Source organism: Amblyomma maculatum, chromosome 1 (assembly GCF_055883805.1).
Source record: "Amblyomma maculatum isolate TAMU_Amacu chromosome 1, ASM5588380v1, whole genome shotgun sequence".
NCBI classification, from domain to species: Eukaryota; Metazoa; Arthropoda; class Arachnida; order Ixodida; family Ixodidae; genus Amblyomma; species Amblyomma maculatum.
Genome location: NC_139344.1, coordinates 234419081 through 234439511, shown reverse-complemented (window position 1 = coordinate 234439511; position 20431 = coordinate 234419081). Strand labels below are relative to the sequence as shown.

The 20431-nt window shown below is 48.0% G+C and overlaps 1 protein-coding gene across 1 annotated transcript; it reads right to left on the bottom strand.

The window, feature by feature from the left end:
- Positions 1–14892: 14892 nt before the first annotated feature.
- On the bottom strand, positions 14893–19093 carry LOC146205914 (uncharacterized). Its single transcript, XM_084608236.1, has 11 exons — positions 18973–19093; positions 17839–17983; positions 17053–17186; positions 16883–16990; positions 16619–16748; positions 16396–16538; positions 16190–16313; positions 15955–16124; positions 15829–15873; positions 15596–15749; positions 14893–15121 (listed from the first exon to the last, which is right to left on the bottom strand). Exons 1-11 carry the CDS (start codon positions 19091–19093, stop codon positions 14893–14895), a joined length of 1503 nt encoding a protein of 500 aa, XP_084464362.1.
- Positions 19094–20431: the final 1338 nt, after the last annotated feature.

The window sequence follows — 20431 nt, the reverse complement described above, 5'->3', positions numbered from 1 at the left end:
CTGACGCTAGTTAGCTGTGCAAGGTGTCGCAGGGCACAATAAATGCCTGCGCTGGATAAATCGAACATAATCTCAGTGTTTTCTCGCATGAGACTCATCGAGCTCTTTGACGTTTCTCAGAGTGAAATAAAACGGTTAAAACTAATGGTGTGAACGAGAGCCCAAGAAGTACTCACACGTCTGGCTTCTGTCTCTTTTAGAGCAACCTCAAGCTCGAGCGCCCTCATTCTTCGTTTTCCTTTCCATTGAGGAATATTCATGAGGAGGTGTAGACCAAGCTTTGGGCTCTTAACACGTATTCATAAGCGTGTATTGTGACTGTTGTAACTTCTGCAAAAATAATAAATTTTAGTTATTTTTCATGTATTTTTCTTTTCAGATTTTCATGAGCATTATAACATTTTAAGGAACCGTTAGGAAAGTCTGGTTCTCCTAGAGGCCTTGAGCCTAGGCAGTCAGTAACATCATATCTACTACTGAAGCGGCAAAAAAATATATGAACGGGCTACGATAGCACGGGACGGAGAATATGCATGGTCAGCAGATAAGTTTAATTTTTGGCCGTTAAAAGGGCAAGGGCGGGAAAAAAAATTTAAAGTTGGGGACCTAGCTGCAAGACAACTGTAGCGATGTTTTTGCAGCGTTAGCTTTATAGCGTTCATTTGCGAGTTTCGCGTTATTCCGACCCCTAGTACTTCATGTCTTCCACATATGGCGCCACGTACTCGTGCGCTGTAACTCTAGTGCGCTGCATGTTGATTCATCTCGCTCTGGCAGCAAACATCATCATAGTCATCTCGCGTCGCTAGCGGGTCAACTTTGCCGCAGGTGCTGGGGTTCACGTCTGGATAGCCGCAAGGAGACGCTGCGGTGGACAGTGATGCGACACAGCGGGATGAGAGGGCTGTGGCTGTGGAGGCAACCAAACGACGCCTTGAGAACTGGATAAGGCATACTAGATAAATAGTGTTGGTGGCGTTGCGCCATGGCGGGACAGACTCCGTCATAGTAGGGAATTGACTTGGCTAGGACCTTTCTGGTCCACCTAGTAAAAAAGGGAAGCCTCAGTACCCATCCAAAATCCAAAACAAACATCGTCGTCTTCAAGTTCCGACTGCAAACACTCCCGTGCTGTGCATTGAACGTCGTGAAGGCCGCAACTCTCCCAGAGGCGCTCGACTTCCGTAACAACGAGGAGAAGGAGGAGTAGGATAGTGAAAGGTACGCCCAGTACGCCATCCACGTGCACGTGTGCGTTGTGAATTTTCATTTTTCACCTTTCCGTTTCTTTTGCTCTACCCCTCCAATTATTTTTTAATGTAAGTATAGATGAAAATCTTTCTCTGCTGCCCAATTCTTGGTCGATCCCCCTGTGTGGGTATGTGCCATATGTTGTTTGTTAAACAACAACTACTACGGCCGCACTCAGCAGGAGACCAACGTTGTAGCTGCTACCTAGCAGCGCCTATCTGAGTGGTGGACCGCTGTGACCATTGTGCGCCGAGCCTGAATCTATAGAGCCTGACGCTAGGACAGCTAGGAGTCGAAACAACCACAGGCATTACGCCGCAGTTTGACCTTCAGCCGCGTGCCTAGCGGTAGCGGCGCGCGGCATGCTCGCCGCTCGCTTCTTCGCACGTGTGGTGCACGGAGTGGACGGCACTCCATTCTTCTGCTTCTGCTTCGCTTCTTCTTCTACATCGCGTTCCTTCTTCTTATTCATACACCTGGCAAACTTCATTCGTACGGGTACATATCGCCGGCTTCCGCGGTTGGTTGGTTGTACAACTTTTAATTCCATCGGAAACGGGGAGTCGTGCGCCCGCGGATTAGAGGCTGGCAGGTAGCCCTTGGCTTCTTGCGGCCTCTTCCGCCAGATGGACGGTGCGGTGCTGGATCGCAGGGTCCGCGCTTCGCAGCAGGGTATCCCAGGCTTCTCTACTTGTAATATTTTGCCCTATCCCTGGAGATTCTGGGCACTCCCAAATTATGTGGTCGAGGGTCCCTCTCGCCCCACAGTGTTTGCAGAGATCATTGTCCCTAAAGTCTGGTAGCGCGTGAAACGCCCAGACCGGGTTCATGAACGTATTAGTTTGTAGCCGCCTCCACGCGACAGCTTCTCTATTATTCACTCTAAGAAAAAAGGGTGTGCGAAAGGGGTAAAAAGGGCATAGCATGGTCACTTACCCCCTTTAGAAGGCTTTGGGGGTAACTTTGCACCTGCTGGAAGCAGGTTCCTTTTCACTTACCCCCTCTTAGAAAACTTGCACCCTACTGTAACCCTACTTACCCTCTCTACCAGCGTTTGTGTGTTTGTGTGTGTGTTCGTGCCCCTTAGACAGCGGTGTGATTAGTTTGGGCACATGTCGCGATGGGGCGCTCGTGCAGCACTCTGTCCCATCATGTCTGGTTCCCGCACCGTCGCTTTCAGAGAGGGGACGCCTTTTGTGCCACCCTCGCCACCGTATTTCTCGCGCGTGGTTTGGGTCCCTCTCCATGTTTACCTCTCTCCGGTCACGAACTGCAAGCTGCAGGTGTGTCATGCTTTCTGTGGGGTGACGTCATGACTGCAAAACTGCTTCTAAATTGTAATGAAACAGCAGATACTTCTTGTTTTGCTTGTGTGAATAATGCTCTGGCAGTACACAGCCTGTTTCAGGCTTAGTGGAGCCGCTCCGACTGCACAGCGGTCACGGGCCGTTGTGCAAACGTATTTCCTAAGCTTCTTAAAAGAAAGAAAAGGCACAGTATCTGTCACACTTGATAGAATCCTGAATCACACCGTAAGGGGAAGAAGGAAGGTGGATTAAAAGAAAAGAGAGAAAGAGGTGCTGGGGGGGGGGGGGGGGGGATGTTCAGCAACAAAATTATGCACATATTTGATTTTACCTGAAACGCATGCAGCTCGTTCGGTCGAAAAGGCATCGCCATTGCCATGGTCGTCGCCGAAACTCGCAACTCGTGGAAAAATATATGCTCTGATTTATATTAAAATCGTGATAAAACCGGTTCTTTATACAGCTTTCAGTGTGGTGTCATACCCTTTTCGCGTCACATTTAGCATCTACCTGCTAGTCATGTTGAAGGTTAGTTTGCGACAGAGATTCGAACCAACGACATATGTACAGCTGCCAAAATCTTAACTGACGTTCGTGACGGCAGCACTTTCTGTGATTCTGAGCGTTACAGAGCAGCTTACCTGCGAAAAGTTCAAGTATAAGAAAGCGCTCACCAAGCTCTTGCGTAATCTTGATCTTCTGGCAAGTATTGTCCGCATTAAGGCGCAGGAGCACAGAATAGGAGGTCGTCATGCGCACGCCAGTTAAATATTTGGGCGGCTCTACCTCCGGTTTTATGCTTTTCATTTTAAAGCTCAGCGTTCACCGAGTGAGACAGATACAGCGCCTTCCGTTCCCCCAAATCAAGCCAACTAAAGGCGTTAATCACATTGCCAAACTCTGCGTCTCTTAACGGCAAGCATTCGCAGAATGAAAACTCCGTGTTAAAGGCGCTATCGCGTCTACGGCTTTGGTGTCATCCTGGCTTTAGATTACTTATTTCATAGCGTTAACTAGAGGCAGGCTGATGGGCAGCTGAAAGCTGGGACACTCGAGGACAAATTTCATCAAAAGTTGTTGTTTTCTACTCGTTTTTTGTTAAATGCGACCAGCTACACTTAAAATAAGGATTTCTTCACCCTGATTTACCGTACCGCAGAAAGTATGTCAGTCGGACATTCTTATTTTGCAAATGGACGCACACACACACGTATGCATGCATGCGTGCATATATATATACACACACACCTCGTCCGGTCCTTTCCTTCTACAAAATGATGACACGCTCGAACGTCGGTACGTTTTTCCTTTTTTTTTCATCTCGTTGCTCCTGCTGCAATGAACTGCCAAATAGAGCGCGTTGCACAATTACCGGCGTGCCGTAAAATGCTTCTCCCAGCTAAACCGTGGAATCCTCGCAGCTCAAATTTCGGGCAGAAATGGGATTTTGTCGGTGGTATGGTTCTTGCCTGGTTCGATCAGAAGTCGGATGTTCCCGTCGTATGGGGCGGCGATGCCGGTGCTATCGCTGAGGCAGGGGCTTGTCTTGCATCGCCGCCGCCGCATATAATGGGAACATTCGACTTCATCTGATCGAAGCAAGCAAGTTCTTCAAAAAAATTTAGTAATACAAATACTAACGGCAAAATGCCATTTCTGCGCGAAGTTTGAGCTGCGAGGATTTTGCGGTTTAGCTGGGAGGAGCATTCTACAGCACGCTGGTAATTGTACAGTGCCCTGTATATTCCTGGCTCTCTTCTTTTAGAGAGTTCTTATGTTTATGCAAACGCAGTTGAGGCACCTACCTGCCTGTCTATCCTATAAACGCACTTTTCTACGGGTCATCGGAATGCGGTAAATAACCCATCTTGCCTCGACCAAGGTTTTCATTTGCTTGATTTACACACATGCTCCCGTCTTCATTCCTTTTTTTTGTCCAATTTTCAAGTATAGGCTAATCAGTTTGGAAGGTGAAGAAAACAGAATGCGTACACCGTGTCGTCGTGCTCTTCATTAATATTGCAGGAGACGTTATTTTGGCATATCATCATTCATAATTTTTTCATTGGCTCCGATTTAAGCAGGTTCTTTTATATCCGTCCTTTGTGTCTTTTGTTTCAGCTGGTACCTCTATTTTGTTACAATTTTAAGGTGCACAAACTGCCCCAAAAGCTAGCTCTATTGTTCCTAGTTTACCAGGGCTCTTTCTTTTCGCAGTGCTTCGGCGTGTTTCGTACTTGCTGCACCACGCTGTCGGGTGGTTGCAATCATAGCTTCTCGGGTGCTTTCGTGATGAAACACGACGCATGCATGTTTTCCGCCACGCTGCACACCATGCGCTTCGCGTTTTTCAATGCAGCACACACGTGTTTGCAGCAGCATTGTGCGACACGATACCTTCGAGCATAAGTTGAGTGGAAAACTTACAAAAGACCAGCTAGCTGGCCACCTGCGGAGCCACGTACAGCCTGTGATACTTGCACGCGGTCACTTATCCTTTCTAGTTCCGAGAATTCAGGAAACTGGGCATTGATTCCTTTGCTCGCCGTATGACACAGCGCAAAGGTGACGCACGCTCTTTTGTACATATAAGCTTGCCCCTCCAGTGAACATGGGAATTTTGGACACTGAATCTCAAGCGCCAATGACGGAGGCGCGGTAAGGAACAATCAGAAGAACCTGTTGCTCCCCGGAACTCTTTTCTTCACAGCGTGAAGTCATTTTTCGCCGGACTTTCGGAAACCAGTTTGGCTGTAGCTTCCACAGTGCCTACGCGGGGTACACAAGACTGTTCATTGTGAACAATATGGCAGGGCCCAGGGAGCCCAAAATGCGTGCCTCTTTTCGACGGCGAGCACGTGGTGGCTCTGGACACATACTCCTCTCAAGGCTCCGTGGGGCCACGAGTCATTCCAGCAGAAGCGATGTCCTGTCCGGACGCGGAAGCATCGAACGGTCTCATGCCTATGGGCTGCACTGCCCTTGAGTTGTAAATATTTGCATCATACTCAACATGCAAATAGATATGTGCGAGCAAAGTCCTTCGTTGTCACTGCAGGGAACTACCCCCTATAGAGACGTAACCTTAAATTAACTGACGCGGCAGAATTTTGTTAAGGGCACCAGCTCACGACGACTCTGCAATCAGCGACGACGTGGAGCTTGGATAAAGCAAGAGGTACGCATCTTCTAGTGCTGCCACAGTCTTGGGCTGCCGAAAAGCAGCAGCGGAGGAGAGGGCACGTTAAAAGATTCCCTGGGCCAGCGGTGAGAACAAGTATGGACTTGAAAGGTTGCTGCAGCGGTGGCGCCGTGTCACGAAGACCAGCTTCGGACTCCATGACGCATGCCAATGATGGGCGACAGCAGCAGGTTCGGCGGCAGCGGTCAACGTAAACCGGCACATGGTGCTTGTAAGTTTCATTTTTCAAACTTCTTGCTGCCCTTATTGTGGGTTTAAGCCGGTACTCATTTAATGAGCATGCGTCGCAATAGTGAGCACAGTGTTGAGTCAGAGGTTCAAGTGGTCCCAATCTGATCAGCAAGCATGACTGCATTTGAGTGACCCCCCATACATATACCATGTGTTTCAGCGAAGGTGAGCCAGAAGTTTTAAAACTGCTTTTTGTAATATTGAAATGGTTTCAAGTTGCAATTGTTTGCATCAGGATACAGGTTAATCGGCTAATCAAGCTAATTTGGTGGTTAACTAAACTCGTAACAATTTACTTCTTATTGCACTTACGTAATCAATATTCGTGGTTATCTAAGTTTGCAAGTGCGAGATGCCGGGCCAGTCGGTACTGCATTCTTAAAGAACAGCGCAAGGAACAACACGGAAACACAGAATGGATGGACACTGGCGCTCACTACTTCGTCTCACAAGATGCTTGCAGCAGGATCACGCGCACTAGAATAGGCAAATTGTGCTCTTACGCGGCTCTCGCCACCAAACTGGCGGGAGTAACAGTATAGGAGCACAATTCTAGGGCTCCTCTGCCTTTTGCAGTGTTACAGATAACTTGAGAGACGAAGAACAACAACTCAAATTTTATTGCCGAGCAAAACATGTATTGACATGCATAAAGAGGTGGGCCAGGGCGATTACTAGACTGTTTTCGGTGATCGCACAGTATCACCTTGGCTGCACACCTTTATGCATGTTAATATATGTTAAAATTTAGTTTGTTATTGAGCGCCTGTGTCCGTCCATTCTTCTGTGTGTTTCCTTGTTCATCGCACTGTTATTTAGGCACACCTAAGTTTGGTCTAGTTTTGGGACATGTCCTTCAAGAGTTATCTGGCCATATCCTCTCTCCTGCAGTAAAACCGCTTAACAGAATAATGCGCACATCTTTGCACTTTAGGCCAGTTCGCGCAGGTTAATTTCATATGTCTCATAAAGGACATTTTTGCAGTAGCTTCCTGCGATTTCACAAAGCCCCCTCATCTACCATTTTTGATGACCATGCTTGCGAAAATGGAGGAGATTTCTGAGCGTGATTTTCCACGATTTTCCAGTTATCGACGCCCTAACCTGCTGTACAATAACGGACCTTTTCTCAGCGGCGCACCCCTCTTGTGACCACCAGGTGAAGTACCCTTGACGGGATGGCTTACCGAGGTTCCCGAGAATATTTCCAGCAAATTTTTTTTACTATAGTTGCGTGGGCTTATTTTCTGAGCAGTAGTGCAGTAGTTGAATGCAGGGCTGTCATGGATGAAGCAGGTCAAGTGCAGGTGGAAGATATAACAGGGTGCGTCCACAGATGCCTCAAGCATCCCTACACACACATGCTAGCTGAAAGTAGCCCCGCACTTAAATATACTGCTTGGAAAATAGGTCGGCACCACTACTGCGAAAGAATTTGTGCAGAAAAAATAGGAGCGATCCTCGGTAACCCGCCCCATCAGACGTTCCTCGCTTGGCGGCCACAAGAAGAGTGCGCTGCTGGAAAAATGTTTGCCATGCAAGAGAAAGCGCTTGCGGTAGCTGCAGCCGTGACGCGGTTCCAACACGCTTCCATTTTTCTCTTTTTTTTTTTTTTGCCACGTCGCCGCAGTTTAGTCGCCGAGGTGTTTCCATTGCTTGCATGTGTATCCATTTTGAAAGTGTGTACTCCCTCACCATCTCATTTTTCTCTCACACAGGTTCCTTTGGTGTATGGATTCAACCACGACGATGACAAAAGACTGCTCGGTTATCCTGCCATTTTCAAACGCAATAAAAAGTGAAACCCTGCCTTCCGTCCTCATGTAATAATATCGGTGTGCAAACTGCACCCTGAATGGCCCGTCACAATATGTCGCTCTAGCACGAAGAAACCAACATTGCGGAAGTGAGGGCGTCTGTGACCGGCTGACGAAGACGTCATACACTTTTTCGCCAAACGTTTTTCTTTTGTATAGGGCGTATGTTAAGGCTGTCTAATATTGCAGCGGAGGCAGCATTACCACACATATGCCAAACGGGGTCGCTTCCATTGCAAATAAAGAAAATGGATGTCTCGTATCGCTTCGATAGCGGCGACGTCTTGTGATTGCACAATCAGTCGAAGTGTGGTAGTTTTCAAATTACTAGCGTACCAGTGTGCACCTAGAGTATATTTAAAAGGGCGCAGATGTGCCCTTTGAAGGAAAACTACGTTACCCTAAAAGGGTGTAAAAACATACTATTGTATGGATTTATTTTATTCCTCTGGGGGGTAATATTACCCTTCCAAACGAAGCATAAATATGACCGTAAAAGTGCAAAGTTACGCCCATTCATAGGGTGCAAAGGTGCACTCACGGGGTGCTGTAGTAAGCTCATTACGCTGGCATAAATACAGACCCTGTGAGGGTAAGTTTACGCCTTAGGATTAAGCATAACCTTATTCCAGCTGGGAGCAAACATGCACCAGATTTTAGAGCATATATTTGCACTTTCGTGGCCTAACCTTAAGTCCTTCTGAGAGAGGGCAACGTTACTCCTCAGAAGCATATACTTGCACTTCACCACATGGCATAACGTTAGCCTCGTTGCAGCGTAAACTTTACACCACCTACACTTAAGCCCCCGTCGAGGGTGTAACTTTGCACCCAAAGGGGCTCCCCAGTGCGTCAGTGGACTTACCCCCCTAAAGGGGTAAGATCACACCTTTTTTTCTTAGAGTGTTTAGTCTAACATCTGGCGGGGGTACCAGTCTACGTCCGAATTTATAATGGTCGATGATTTCCCCGTAATTTTGCAGACGCTCGTCGTATGCCCAGTGTTCGGGGGGCTCGACGGCTACCCGGAAGTAGAGAGCTCGGGCTAGCTCGTGAGCCGCCTCGTTACCAGGGACGGCAGCGTGAGCGGGTGTCCAAATTAACTGAATTTTCCTATTTATTGTTCTTTGGGTGAGGATTTTGGCCGCCTCCGACGATATCCTCCCCTTCCCAAAATTTTGAATGGCAGTTTTGCTGTCGCTAATTATGAACTTGGCTTCTGTTCCTACGCAAGCTAGCGCTATCGCAACTTCCTCCGCAGTCTCTATGTTGCGGCCTCTGATGGCTGCCGCGGATACCGGTGCCCCTCGGCAATCGACTACCGAAGCTACCGCCGCACCTGTTCTGCCACTTGCCGCATCAACATAGACTACTTCCTTTGCTCCCATATTCTTGAACCGTCGCTCTAGAGCTTCAGCTCGTTTGGCCCTTCTTTCGACATTAAATTCTGGATGCATATTCCTAGGGAAGGGGGGGGGGGGGGGGGGGGGACTACCAAGGCATTCCTAATTTCACTAATAATTGTGACTTTTTTTTGAACTCCCCTGTCTGGGTTGAGGCCTACTTTTGCAAGGATTACCCTGCTCGTCTCGGTCGTGCTTAGTCTCTCTAATTTGGAGACTCGCACTGCCTCCGCCAATTCTGCCCACGTGTTATGCACCCCGAGTTCGAGCAGTCGTTCGCTCGAGGTACCCATGAGCAGTCCTAGCGCCTTCTTAACGCATCTTCGAATCAGGCAGTCTAACTTCTCTTTTTCGCCGGCCTTGATGTCCAGGTAGGGCGTGGCGTAACTGATTCTGCTTATTACGTATGCCTGGATTAGTTTTAATAAATTTCTCTCCTTGAGGCCTCTTCCTCTAGTGGCGACCCTCCTCAAGAGCCCGAGGGTTTGCATCGCGTAACTTTCTAATTTTTTCAGGACCTCTCCGTTGTGACCGTGGGATTGAATGACCATCCCCAAAATCCTGATCTGATCTACTTTTGGCACCGGTTTGCCCTCCACCTGAATATGAAACTCCCCGCTATTCTTGCAGCAGAGGTACTTTGGGTTATAAACGAACAACTCAGATTTATGCGGGGAGCACGAAAGTCTCCTTTTAGCCGCGTAATCGATAATGATGTCGATCGCTGCTTGCAGGCGTTCCTCCGTACTCGCATCGCTCTCATGGTTAATCCAGAGGTTAATATCGTCCGCATGCATGCTAAAATTTAGCCCCTTGATTTGGTTAAGTTTACCCGGGAGGCCTCTCATTGCCACGTTGAATAGAAAAGGCGATAGCACTGAGCCCTGCGGTGTGCCTTTGCTTCCTAACTCTATAGTAGGAGATTCTAAATTTTGAAATATCATGCAGGCTTTTCTGCCCGATAAGAAGTCTTTTATGTTGTTGTACGTTCTCTCCCCTACTCCGAGCACTTCGAGCCCTTCGAGGATAGCCTCGTGCCTGACATTGTCGAAGGCCTTGGTGAGGTCTAGGCCCAGGATCACTTTGGCATCTCTCGATCGCGAGTCTATGATATCGTGCTTTAGTCGGAGCATTACGTCCTGCGTGCACAAGTGTGGTCGGAAACCGACCATTTCGTGCGGCCACAGGTTGTTTTGCTCCATGAAGCACGTTAATCTTGTCTGTATTACGTGCTCCAGCAACTTCCCTACGCATGAGGTTAGGGAAATCGGTCTCAAATTTTCCAATTGCGGGGGTTTTCCCGGTTTGGGTATTAGTATTATGTTTGCCGTTTTCAACTGATCTGGCAACTGGCTCGTTTCCCAAACTTTTCCAATGAATTCCGTTAGTAGACTAATAGAGTCATCGTCTAGATTCCTTAGCATTTTATTGGTGATCCCATCGGGGCCCGGGGCTGATTTAGTTTTTAGTCTTACAATTTTCGCCCTTACCTCTGCCTCCGTGATGGGGGTGTCAAGCGCCTCATTGGGCGTGCCACCGTAGCTCGGGAGTGGGGAACGCTGGTTGTCTGCAACATACGTTTTTACTAACTTATTCATAAACGCCGCATCGTCACCTTCAAAGGTGTGCCTGCTTTTGCCAATCTTATTCCCGATTGAGTTTTTGAATTTGTTGGGTCCAGCAGATGCCGGAGCATGCCCCACGCTTTGGAGAGATTCATGCCTCCCTCCATTTCGTCGCATCTGCTGAGCCAGTTTTGTTCGCACAGTTTGATCGCGTAGCTTTCAATTTCCTTGTTATGCCTCGCGATTCGTCTTCTAAGATTCTTGTTCCACTTTTGTTTCTTCAACCTGCGTTCCATGCTTTGTTTAGCGTCCCACATGTGGAGCAGTCGGCTATTTGCTATACCAGGAGCGTCGTCTCCTACCAGCGTCTTTGTCGCCTCACCAACGTGGCGTTTGAGTGCCTCTGTCCATTCCTCAATGTTCTCAATTCGTTCTAATTGCGCGGTTGCCCTGATTTCTCTAAATTGATCCCATTCTGTAACGGCCGGTTGGCACGCCTTGTGCGTCTTGACGCCCTCTTTGAGGACCGAAACGATAATGAAATGGTCACTGCCAAAATTTTGCTCAGAATTTTGCCAGTCTAAGCCCTGTAAGTTTTTTGAAAATGTCAGGTCTGGGGATGTGTCCGCACATACGCTGTTACCCGTCCTCGTTGGATGATCGGGATCCGTATGGAGGGTGAGACCTAGCTCGTGCGTGTCCTCCCATAGCTGCCTACCTTTGCTGTCCTGTAAAGCATAGCCCCATTCTTGATGTCTGGCGTTAAAGTCACCAACGATCAGCAAGGGATTATTCCCGGCCGCCTTGATGGCTTTGCGCATAAGGGCCCTAAATCTAATTTTCTTTTGCTTGGGTGAGCTATAAATGTTAAGAAGGAATAGACTGGGATCCTTCTTTCGTCCCGTTAATATCTCGAGGAATACGTTTTAGATATCTCTCGAATTCAAATCGTGTTCTACCACCGCTACATTGCGCTTGACAAAGGTCGCCACCGTCGATTTCACGCCTCTATCGCTGTTGAATACCTGGTATCCCATTAGTTTGGCTCCCTTCCCTGTTTCCTGAAGGGCGATTGCGAGGGGGGTCTCAGTTATGAATGGAAGGTATTGCTGCAGTAGCGCTCTCTTGCGCTGGAAGCCGCGACAGTTCCACTGCCAAATTTGGTTTTCCTGGCCATTTTGCAGCTGGGTTAGCGTTTGCTGGACATTCTGCTGCCACGTGTTGACGGCTACGAGTTCAGTTCGAACTCTTTGCACTTCCCCTGCAAGTGCCTGTACCTGGCTCTGAATTTGGTTCATGAATTGGGTCATTTGGCTCATGAATGAATTCAATTTTTCGTCAAGCCTATTTTCGAGCGCTTGAAACGGGTCGGTTTCATTAATTTTGCGCTTCACCGGGGGCGGGCGAGACGCCTCAGTCGCCATTTGCTCATCCCCTTTCGCCGGTGGCGCTGCTTGTGGCGGGGCGACTGGCTGAGCAGGTGGCAGCTGCTTCGCGGGAGTGGGAGGCCCTTGCTTTTCCGTATGCTGTTTCGAATTTTGATTTTGCGTTAGCTTTTTAATCACCCCCTTAAGCTCCTCAATTTCTTTTTTAAGAATTTCGACTTCCTCGTCTTTCTTATCTTTCCTAGGTTTAGCCTGGGAGGCCCCGCTGTTGAAGCTTACTTTTTTGCGGTCTCCGCTGGCGTTCCGCTTGGTCCATGGGTTGGCCGCGTCCTTCGAACTCGAGCGTCTCCTGGACCCAGACCTGGAGCGTCCCATGGAGCGAGAACTGGAACGCCCTCGCTGCTGCGGTGGCGTCTCGTTGGTGGTAGATTCCAAACTTGGGAAGGAGTCTTCTCTAACGCGGAAGTCTCCTCCTCCTTCTTGCTTGACTTTCGGTCGCCCTCTGTTGTCGTCGTGCGCTGGCTTCTCCTTGACTTTTCGCTCCCATTGCTTCTTCTTCACCTCGTACGGAGTCCTGAATATTTCCTTACATTTTCGGTCACCAAGCAGGTGGCCCTTGCCGCATCACTTAGCTGTGCGCCTCACTGCGCATACGCGATCCTCTTCAGCTACTGCGCCGCAGCGGGCGATATAAGCCGTAGAGAAGCCACTCACTTGCGAAGGCGTGTATATATATATATATATATATATATATATATATATATATATATATATATATATATATATATATATATATATATATATATATATATATATATATATATATATATATATATATATATATATACATATATATATATATATATATATATATATATATATATATATATATATATATATATATATATATATATATATATATATATATATATATATATATATATATATATATATATATATATATATATATATATATATATACGCTGATAATTGCGGCGGCTGTTGAGTTATGTCATGGCTGAGGCAACAACGCTTAGTGCGAGTGCTTGCTACGCTCTCCTACAAGCTGAATCTATAGCCATCCTGCTGACACCGCTCGCCGTCAAGAAGCTGCACGTAGGATAAATGAAGCTGAGAGATCTAAACGAGCGATGGAAACTCCCGAAAAGCGAGAAAAGAGATTTTAAAGCGACGACGCAAGACGGCGCAGAAGAAGGTGCGACAAGAACAACAACACAGAAACGATTCGGTCCCATCCACGACTGCCACTGCTTTCGCTTAGTATATCCTGGCTTAGCTGAGTTAAGCCATTGCCAGTTCTTTTTTTTTTTTTTGTTACCTCGCTACTATCTTTTATTCTTTTCCGTCTAGTGGTTTTCATTTGTTTTTCCTTTCTTGTTATATTTATTTCTTCTGACCAGAGCACATCGTTTATGTCCACCCGTTGTAGAGGGGCCGGCCACTAATACATCACCATCATCGTCGTCGTCATCTTCATCATATCCACATCACGTGGGACTGCAGAAATAACGATAGCTTTCCTAAGCACCCGAGTGCGGAACAGTGGGAGAGCCGGTCCTCCAGCGGCGATCTGGGTTGCCAACTAGGTCTGATCCAGCACGCCCAGCGAGCAGCCAAGTTCAGCGGAGCCCTGGAATAGGGGCACCGACCCTGTGAAAAGAAGGAAGATGAACCTGTTCTTCTACATAGCAGAAGACCTTCCTAGAGAAATTAACGTATTTCCTATCCTATCCTATCCTATCCTATCCTATCCTATCCTATCCTATCCTATCCTATCCTATCCTATCCTATCCTATCCTATCCTATCCTATCCTATCCTATCCTATCCTATCCTATCCTATCCTATCCTATCCTATCCTATCCTATCCTATCCTATCCTATCCTATCCTATCCTCATGAAGTTCCAGCTGCGCCGCTCCTTCATTTAATCTAAGTCAATGCGCCATACACATATACGCCATCTTACTAAAGACAGAAATCATAGCCGTGCCGACAAGCTGCCGGCACCGTCCAACAACGAGATGCCAGACTACCCGTTGCTATCACGTTGCCGAGAAGCTTAACCAGCGCGGAAGCGAGCAAAGATCGAAGCGGCAGCAAGCGACTCCGACTGACGGCCAACGCTCGCGAAACTTGGCTTAAAGACAGTTGAACCTCTGCATTTTTCTCTTTCTAGAAGCTTCTATACTGAGCCTCAAATGTGCGGTCCTGTGTTGTGGAAGCTATCGCATGCTGTTCTCTGCATTCGTCTATGCTTAGAGAACCATGCCCGTAGTCATTTGTCGCAGCCACGGTGTTCACAGCGGTGGTCATCCTTTCTCTGCGAGAGCTGCGTTATTAGCGTCACGATTTAAGCGACAAACTATGCGCGTTGTGCTCGCAATGTACACTGCAAACTCCTTGCTAGCATGCTGTTACAAGCAGACTATAGTGCTGCCGCTTGGTGTGGCGCTAAATGGATTTTTTTAAAGCTCTCAGGGGTAATGAATTGCTCGTTAGCGTACAGGATTTAAGGTGTGAGGGTGAGAGTTGAACAAGTCGCCGTACGCGTGGCGCCGATGTAGCGGGATGCAAAAAAAAAAAAAAAAAAAAAAAAATCGACGCATCAACTACTGCTTTTTTCTTTTTTTTTTGGTGTTTATTCCTTCCAAGTGGTGCGGTGAGGCTGCGGCGCTTGTCTGCGCACCGTCCCTCTTCGGGCGCGTGTTGTTCAGCGACGCCCCTGCGCGAACACCACCAGTCCGGCGAGGGCGAGTGCCCAGAAGCTGGCCGCAGCAGAGAGCGGTGTAGCAGCAGACCACAGCGGGCGGCAGTCGGTCAGGTACTTGTAGAAGGAATCCTTCACGCGGTCGTACACGTACGTCTCGGCATTCTTGTCAGTGGCACATCCGTGCTTCCTCGTTGCTTCGATGGAACAGTCCTTGAAGATTCGCAGCTCTCTGGAGGAGCGGCAGAAGAAGTTAGTTGGCTATAGGTACTTACGTGACTGGTAGGCCTCGCTGAAGGAATGTAGTGCCGCGGATCGTGGTTATACGGGCGAGAACAGCAGTACTGCTGATCGAACATAGTTTGGTTTCTTACATTGATAACGAATAATAAGAAACTGCATTGACATGAAAGCATAGGTACAGTAAAATGAAGTATTGTCCAATAACTTTTGTCTAGCAATCATGCTAAGGTTGCCGCAAAATATAGCAAGGGCTTCAACGCAGTATTCGTAAACACCTTAAAACAAGTGCGAATTGTGAGCATGCGCGTAGCACTCATTCTGCTGCTGACTTTGCTCTGTTTTATGAGATTTAAAATTTCTTCGAACTCTTGAAATCGGTCCTAAACCACTGGCGATAGTTGCATTCGAGCAACGTAAGAGAAGTGACGAGAAGGGTGTGAATACACGCTGCCAAGAAACTTACACACAGAGGTGCTTCGGCTGAGAGATGCCCTTCTTTTTGATCTGGTCGTAGGCGGACTGCTGACAGGTATCCACGGACGTCCGGACAGCTTCAAAGTTGCACTTGTCTGGGGGGGTCAGGGACATGGGTATTCCTCCACCAAATGGTCGGAGTGCTGCGGTTCAAAGAAGATATCGTGAGATATTTGCTTGAAAACTGAAGCTCGGTGCATAATTTGGTTCTATTTGCCTTACCAGTTAAGTTTCCTGCCCCACTGCCATCCAGTTTCTGACGAAGATCTGGGCAAGGCGAAGATTCAACGCATATTAGGTGCGCAACTGGCCTGTTGTGCACGTCACTGCACAGTCACTGAAACTTACTCTCCATCCTGGGCTGGTTCGAAGAGGCCGCTCCTTGTTCGCAGGACCATTTGTGGTGGCGCAGGATTTTGTCCGCGAAATGGGACACGTGGAACATGACTTCCGAGTCCTCACGGCACGCTGTCTCAGAAACCGCCTCGTTGACGCAAAGCAGGAATGTGTCGCTTGCCCTGGAAAGGAAGGAACGAGGAAGATGAAAAATTGCCCCCAAAGATGTCGTGGCCCTGTCACTCACCTGCATATGTTCAGCCTGTTGTTTTCCTTGTCCTCCAGGATGGGTTCAACGGTCCTGTTCAGCAGGCGGACGCACTGGTTGAGCTTGAGCACCAAAGAACGCTCTTCGCATTTCTTATCGCTCGCTGAAAGAAAATGAAAACCGGGATTTGACGCCGCTGCTTCCCGAAGGGCAAGCGCAGTGGTTACGCGGAGTTATCATCTCACTCTGAATGTTTTTGCAAGCCCATCGGTGCTCGTAGAGTACATGGACGATGAAATGCGTCGTCTGGTCCAGTACCTCCTCGTCAGAGTTGCAGTCCGTGTGGGAGAGAGCAATGTTCACGCACGACTTGAAGTTTTCGGTTTGCCTTTGAAATATAAAGATTCCATTTTTATACCCTTCTGCCAATCGCTTGTAGAAACTTGGTAGGAAGACTAAATTGCTTACGAGCAAATGAGCTTCTGGTTCGCTTTTTTGTTGTCCAGCAAGGGCTCCAAGTTGCCCTTCATAGACTTGAGGCAATCAACCATGCGACGCATGAGTTTTCGCTCGCTGCACTTCTTGCTCACCAAGGGGACTGCGCGGAGTTATAAGAGCGTTCGTATAGCCTTTCTAGCTCGCAGATGACCCACTCTCCCTACAGCTACAATCCTCCAATGACCGCCCCAAAATACAGCGCTCGACTCGTTCTCTCGAAGAAACAGTGCATACCTTTAGTCACAGCTGTTGGCATTGTCATTGTCTGCGTACTCTTGTTCACCACAACAGCTGCATTCTGGGTGGGGGGCTTGGACGTCAGGTTTGCCGTCAAAAAGGCCACTAAGGGAGGGGAAAAAGACAGATTAGCAAGCGTTGTTAGCGTTTAGAAACTATGTACATACGTTCGGTGCAATTCAGTCGGTTTTTGACGATGATACTGGTTGCCTTAGCTAGCTCTCTTTGCGAGGCCGGGTCGTTCTCGCAGGATAAAAACAGCTGGAAGTCTTCAATGCAGGACAAGTAGATCTTCAGTAACCTGAAAAGTGCAGAACGACGTGGCATATATATATATATATATATATATATATATATATTTACAACGGTACCAAGGCAAGCAAGGTGCACTGTAGTCTGTTCGCGAGTAAGTAGCCGTCCCGTCTCAGCTTGATCGCAACGAACAGCGAATAGTTCTGACGTATCAATGTAGTGAGTTGGCCAGTTTGTTATGCCTAGTCCAAAAACAGCGCAGCAGACAGAGGCTGGCCATAGATCACAAGCGCTATATGCAGCTCGTTTGGTGTAGTCCCTTCCTGTCTGCTGCGCTGTACTTTCTTGCCATAACTTATGAGGTTCTTGTTTTCAATTGATTTATTAGATAAGCCTGACCACTCATATTATCTTCTATCGTTTTCGAACCTAGGTGAGTTAGCTGACGGTCTATCTCGTGTGTGGGATGCTTCACACGAGTCTTTTTTAGCACAAATCGTGTCACCACTCGGTGTACTTTTCAGAAAGCTTGAATGCTGCTAACATGAACCCTCTCCGCTTGGAGTCACTGGCACTAATCACACTACATGCTGCGTAATCTCTCCGACCCATACACGCACAAGTGAGGTATAAATAAGTTTTACCGGCGCTGACTTCAAATGTACAGCGCGTTCAGACTGATGGTTGGTAAAGATACTCACTTGCAGGAGTCGTCGTTTTTCTTCTCGGTTAAGTACTTTTCCAAAGGCTTCAGCCCATTCTCACAGTTATTGATGCCTTCCCTGAATTTGTTCTTGTCGCAGTCATTTGCACCCGGCTTTTCTGTGTGTTCACTTCCTGCAGAACGAACGAAAAAATAAATACAAAAGAAAGAAGTTATTGATTCATTACTGTTACAGTTATGCTGTACACCCCTTAATTTCTGCCATTTCATTGAGACAAAGCTGCGTGTTAAGAGCACTGACCAGTAAGTGAGGATGCGCGTCAGCCACGAGCTATTGCTACACGCAAGATGATTTTAGTATTTGGCCCCTGACTTGCCTCGCCGGCTGTAATTTTATTGGGGTGGGAGCATGAAGTACACGTATAGTGATTTTGTTCCTTCTTGGTTACATGTCTCTCGCGGAAGTAGAAAAGTGCCTGACAGGTTGGGAACACTTCATGCATGCGCTCACCAGACGTATACCATGCAGTCATCGATAATACACTTGAGGCATTGTGTATTTTCCATAGTGTCACTAACCTAGCAAGGCCTCTTCATCCTGATGAAATACAGTTGGGGTGTTTCCACAAAGGACGCGATGCAACTTTTAACGTTAGCTGTCTAACAAGCAATGCGACACAGTAATTGGGAAAAAACTTCCCGCAATGGGGTGCGTGGCTGTCGATCAGCTACGACAAACTAGCTACCATCTTCTCCAAATTCAAATTCAAAATGATTAGAAATGCTTTAGTGTCTCGTGGACATACCGAGAAGTGTGACACAATCGGTTATAACGCATGGCGTCATCTGTTCACACTGAGTGACGTTAATGAAATCGTCACAACGTTTTCAAGACTGCGAAACCGTACGATTGCTGAAAGCGTGATGTTAGGTAGTGGTGAACGAAAGTTACCCACTGACCACCCAGTGGACGTTTTTTCGAACTGGCAGAGAAAGCTAATCAAGCTCCACTCGGTCCGCGGTGTCTAGTCTCCGGTTGCCGATGTTTTTTTTTTTTCTCCCCTGGAAACATAACTCATGGGTTTTCAAGCTGCCTTGCCCGTACGAGGGCCGCTTCCGTTTCTTAGAGTGAGTGGCGAAGGTAACTCACGAAGTGAAAGTGCGTCTCCCGCAGGCTTGGTCTTGTCATCGACTCCAAGTGCGTCGAGCCGCTTGACATCCTCAAAAAGGGAGCGGCCAGCGTTGCTCGTGGCGACCGCCATGGCTAGCAGGAGGGCGTGGATGGGCTTCATGTCATGCGCTGTCTTTTCGAAGCAACGGTCGAGGTGATGACGCGTACCTGAGATGGTGCACAAGAAGTCCCCAGGTTACAGGCCCTCGCTAGCTATTCGGCTACAAGAAAGAAGCGGTATAATCGGACGTCGATTCCTGACGCTCGTTCGCCGGTTCGTGCCGAAGCCTGGTGATAGAGTGCTGAGAAACAGAGTTAAAGAATCCAGGTTACGACAAACAAAATTACCTGCTCGCGATCTTGCTGTGATAGGAGAGCAGGAGGAGCGCAGCGAGCGTCCAAGGAGCGAGCAATATTAAAGAAAAGCGGGCGGATGAGCTCCTGCCTCAAAGACCGCTCAATGCATACGTGTCGCTAGAACGATGGCGATAAGAAGTCAGCACAGCGCTTAAAAAGGTCTGACTGCACGCCTCGGCGTGATGCGCTAGGTGAAGGAGATGACTATACTCACCTTACCTAGACTGAGGAACCTCTAGAAGTCGCAGCCTGGAGGCTGAGGTGGGGCCAGACGTTGATCGGTGGCCTCGAGCGTTCCAAGAGCGTGCGCACCAGGCCGATCCGCGAGACTAGTGCGGCTTCCTCTTCGTCCTCGACCACCGAACTGCCAGCAAAGCGTCACGGGCGGCGCGCGCTGCCTCCACGCGCAACTTCATCTTCCTTCACTTCACCTCAGGCTAATTGTTTTCGCGTGTTAGTTTTACCGCATATAGGACTTGGTTGGTCAGCTAATTATCCTTAAAAATATTCATGTCCCTCCGCTGAAGTACAATAGACAATTTCAGTAATATATAGGACTCCTTATCTGCTACCACCCGATGAATTCGCATGTAAAATTAATCAGACAACAAGATCAGTGCATTCAGAGCAGAGCCTCAAAATTATGGGGGACACTTAAGCTCCGCCTTTAAAGGTATAACGCGATGGCGTAGGCTACCAATCCACATATAAAGCCCCGCTTTAACAAAGTCGTAAGAACGTGCTTGCGTGGCCTGGGGGAACGTGAAAGGAACGCTCCTGACAGGCTGATTCTGATATCATCCTCCCATATGAAGGGAGAGGTCCGAGTTGGCATCTCCTGTCAAACGTAATTTCATGCAACCCTACGTCCAGTTAGTGCCCAGCCATGTCAGCTGCCAGCTACCGCCTTCAAGCGCCGGCAGACGGCCGCCGACACCGGATTTTTGGTGAACGAGGCCTTTAACGGTATCGTCTTAAACTACACTGGAGTTAATGTTGCTGTAACGATCCCGGGCTACCAGTAAGCAAGGATAAACTCGCAGTTGCATTACTAGGCGGGTCGGACTTAAATTGATACTCAACCAGCTGGCACGACCTCATG